The sequence below is a fragment of the Arachis ipaensis genome, chromosome B04 (assembly GCF_000816755.2).
Source record: "Arachis ipaensis cultivar K30076 chromosome B04, Araip1.1, whole genome shotgun sequence".
Lineage (NCBI taxonomy): Eukaryota > Viridiplantae > Streptophyta > Magnoliopsida > Fabales > Fabaceae > Arachis > Arachis ipaensis.
The window spans coordinates 105816110-105820281 of NC_029788.2; the positions used below are offsets into that span (position 1 = coordinate 105816110).

The following is a 4172-nucleotide window of genomic DNA, read 5'->3' on the forward strand; positions in this document are numbered from 1 at the left end:
TAACTAAACCAATATAAGGAAAACCATCAACTCCTTAATTGGATCCTCATCAGAAATAATATGTATATCGGTATACGTAATTTTAAACTCTAAACATACACTATCTCGTAAATCTTTATTTTCCTGTCTAAACTTGGGCCTAGTTCTATTTAAGTAATCATATCTTATAATTTTCTTATATAAAGGGCATTGTTGAGTATATACTATATTAATTACCATGGCCTGGTACCTTATCTTTCTGGAAATAGCTAAATGATTGAACCACTAACTTGGCTGCTTCAATTTCAAATTTACAATAACACTCTTAAAGATANNNTAGATAATTATTTTTATATGTAAAAAAAAAATATGTTATAAGTCTCACATTTTTTAAGAATAAATTTTTTAAAAATACTATAAATATATAAGACATTTCTTACTCAAACAACTAATTTTTAGAGTTAAATTAGACTTTCGTAATCTTAATTCTACATACCTAAATATATTGGTCTACAACTTTACTAAACTTTATAAGCTAAAAAAAAAGAAAAGAAAAAAAAAAGTAATACGAATCGCTTCTATATTGTTGAGAAGTAGTATCATGCAATGAAGTGAAAAAATAAGAATCCTTAAACCCTAATAAAAAACACTCCATGATCCATGATTGTTTTAATCCACACACAAATTAAATCTCACATCAATCACAATAAGCTTTAGTTGAAAAACACTGAAAAAGAAAGAGAGAAAGAATAAAGGGAAAATAAAGAGCAGAGATGATACCTTTTCAGGTTTGCCGATTATTGTGGAGACAGCAGTGGTTGCTTCAGAAAAGATGGGATTAGTGTCAATTCCATCCAAGTTAAGGTTGGTGGTTATGTAAAGGCAAGGCATCTTCTTCAATTCTATGCTTTTCTAATTTTTCTATTCTATGGTTTTCCAACTTAATTAATTGGATATATATAGATACAAAATATGGAAGCATGTATTTAAAGACAGAGAGAGAGAGATATACAGAGATTGTTTCACTTTTATGACCAACTCACAGTGGAGACACTCCCTTACCTTTATTTTCGTTTCCATTGCAACCGCACCATTATTTATATTTATATTATTTTATTAAAAAAAAATTATTTCAACAACTACAAGTAATTTGACCATTAATAGCAGGAAGTAAATTATCTAAATTGTCCTTTTAAGACTTATTGTTAGTATTTAATAGCTAAAGACAATTCGATAATTCGTCTCTCAATTATTAGTTGTCAAATTGTTTTTAGTTGGTAAAATAATATTTTCCTATTTTATATGTACTTCCACATATAGCTCGTTTTAAATGCTTCCCGGCAACCATGAGGTATTAATCCACCAATATTGGAATGATGGAGGGATAGACAAATTCAAATTCTTTGTTAATAGTTGCCTCAAGTTGAATTCTGAGAACTGAATTTTTTATTTTTTTTAAATTTAGTTTTGAAAGAGGGAGTTGCAATTTATGCAATCGAATTGTAATAATAAAATTTATAGTATTGTATATACACGGGTAGAATTTAAATATGTTATGTGCTACAAAATATCAGTATTAAGTATTTGTATATAAAAATATGTATTATTTAATTTATTTTTAATGTGTATTTTATATACGTAGATGGTGACCAATTTTTTATATACACTTGATATAGATGGATAGATTTACTTTGGCTCAATTTGCTCTTTCAACCAATCTCTCGTACATTATGCAAACTTTAATTTGTACATTCTTCGGAGTTTATTTTTTGGAATAAAATTGACGAGATCTGTAAGGAGTTCATCTGGCATGGAGTGCACAATAATTAGAAAATTCACTTTGTATGCTGGGAGAAGTTTTTATCTGAATGTCAAAAAGAGAGGGAGGTTCTAGCTTTCGATCTTGCTGTGATATGAATACAATGGATTAAGATTTTTTTTTAAAGTAAGAGAGTTAGTAAAATGATCAAATGGAGAATTAAACATTCTTAAATTAAGATAGTTAAACTCATATATAATGAGAGCTACAAAATTAATGATAATAAAATTATTTAATTCATTTTTCACTTTAAAAAATGTAAATCCAAATACAATTATCTTATGAATTTAGCTTGGAATCTTAATTATTAGTCACGATAGAGACAACAGACAAGTTGTGGGTTAAAATATGTTGACATCATAACTCATAATTACAAGTGCAATGAAGAATATTCAGAGAAGACAAGCCTCCTCCGATGCGTGGCAAGATATTTGTCAGGGGTGTCAAGGACATATAACCCAAAACTAGTGAGAAAAGTTAGTTAGATATAGCTGTTAAGTTTCTGTTTTGGGTATGTAATATGTTTAGTGAGTCACAAGTTTAGTTATGCAGAGTCTTGGTTTTCTTGAGTGCCTCATACTTGTTTATAAAGCTTGGTCAGTGTGTAATCGGATGATAATATATTTTTTTTCATTGTTCAGGTCTTAATACATCAAAAGAATAAGTATTGGTCTTATAATTTGGAGTCAAAATTAAAATTGTCTTTTATCTTATTTTTAATTTAAAATTATCCTCAACATTTCATTTGGTATTAAAATCATCTTTTTGACAATTTTATCTTTATCTCACTAATTCTATCTCACTAACTAATCCTAACTTCATCTCCATCACTAACTGTCGCACACACAATTTTATCCTTAATCTCTTTTTATGTAATTTGATGCCGTGATAAAATTTCTTTAAGTGTTTTAGACTTAAGGTGCATCAACTACCTCAAAGGATTGAAAAGAAATGAGCGAAGAAGCGAATTCGGAAATCAATTTAGAAAGGTAGCTGGTGCACGAAATTTTGGTGCACGAAATTGTGATGTCACATTCATAATTTGTCACAACTTCGATACAACTAACCAGCAAGTGCACTGGGTCGTCCAAGTAATACCTTACGTGAGTAAGGGTCGAATCCCACGGAGATTGTTGGCATGAAGCAAGCTATGGTCACCTTGTAAATCTCAGTCAGGCAGATATAAAGTGATAATGGTGTTTTCGAATATTATATAATAAAATAGAGATAGAGATACTTATGTAAATCATTGGTAGGAATTTCAGATAAGTGAATGGAGATGCTTTTCGTTCCTCTGAACCTCTGCTTTCCTGCTATCTTCATCCAATCAGTCTCACTCCTTTCCATGGCTGGCTTTATGCAAGGGCATCACCGTTGTCAGTGGCTACATCCCCTCCTCTCAGTGAAAGATATGCTCACATGCTCTGTCACAGCACGGCCAATCATCTGTCGGTTCTCGATCATGCTGGAATAGGATTCACCCTCCTTTTGCGTCTGTCACTAACGCCCAGCACTCGCGAGTTTGAAGCGCGTCACAGTCATTCAGTCATTGAATCCTACTCGGAATACCACAGACAAGGTTTAGACTTTCCGGATTCTCTCGAATGCCGCCATCATTCTAGCTTACGCCACGAAGATTCTGGTTAGGAGATCTAAGAGATATTCATTCTAGCTTATTTCATGTAGAACGGAAGTGTTTGTCAGTCACGCGTTCATAGGGGAGAAGGATGATGAGCGTCACACATAATCATCACCTTCATCATGTTCTTGAGTGCGAATGGATATCTTAGAAGCGAAATAAGAAGAATTGAATAGAAAACAGTAGTACTTGCATTAATCTTTGAGGAACAGCAGAGCTCCACACCTTAATCTATGGAGTGTAGAAACTCTACCGTATGAAAATACATAAGTGAAGGTCCAGGCATGGCCGTGTGGCCAGCCCCCTAAAACGTGATCAAAGGATCATAAGGTAATCCAAAGATGCCTAATACAATAGTAAGAGGTTCTATTTATAATAAACTAGCTACTAGGGTTTACATGAGTAAGTATTTGATGTATAAATCCACTTCCGGGGCCCACTTGGTGTGTGTTTGGGCTGAGCTTAAGTGTTGCACGTGCAGAGGCCATTTGTGGAGTTGAACGCCAGTTTTTGTGCCAGTTTGGGCATTCAACTCTGGTTTTGGATCCTTTTCTGGCGCTGGACGCCAGATTTGGGTAGAAAGCTGGCGTTGAATGCCAGTTTACGTTGTCTATTCTTGGCCAAAGTATGGACTATTATATATTTCTGGAAAGCCCTGGATGTCTACTTTCCAACACAATTGGAAGCGCGCCATTTCGAGCTCTGTAGCTCCAGAAAATCCACTTTGAGTGAAGG

General features: G+C 33.2%; 1 protein-coding gene across 1 annotated transcript in view; it reads right to left on the minus strand.

Moving 5' to 3' along the window:
* LOC107637979 (macrophage migration inhibitory factor homolog) overlaps positions 1–1038 on the minus strand; it is a 2857-nt gene extending 1819 nt beyond the window's left edge. Inside the window, exon 1 of the mRNA XM_016341193.2 lies at positions 760–1038. Coding sequence (XP_016196679.1) covers positions 760–870 — 111 coding nt within the window. The 5' untranslated portion in view covers positions 871–1038. The remainder of the gene's footprint in view (positions 1–759) is intronic.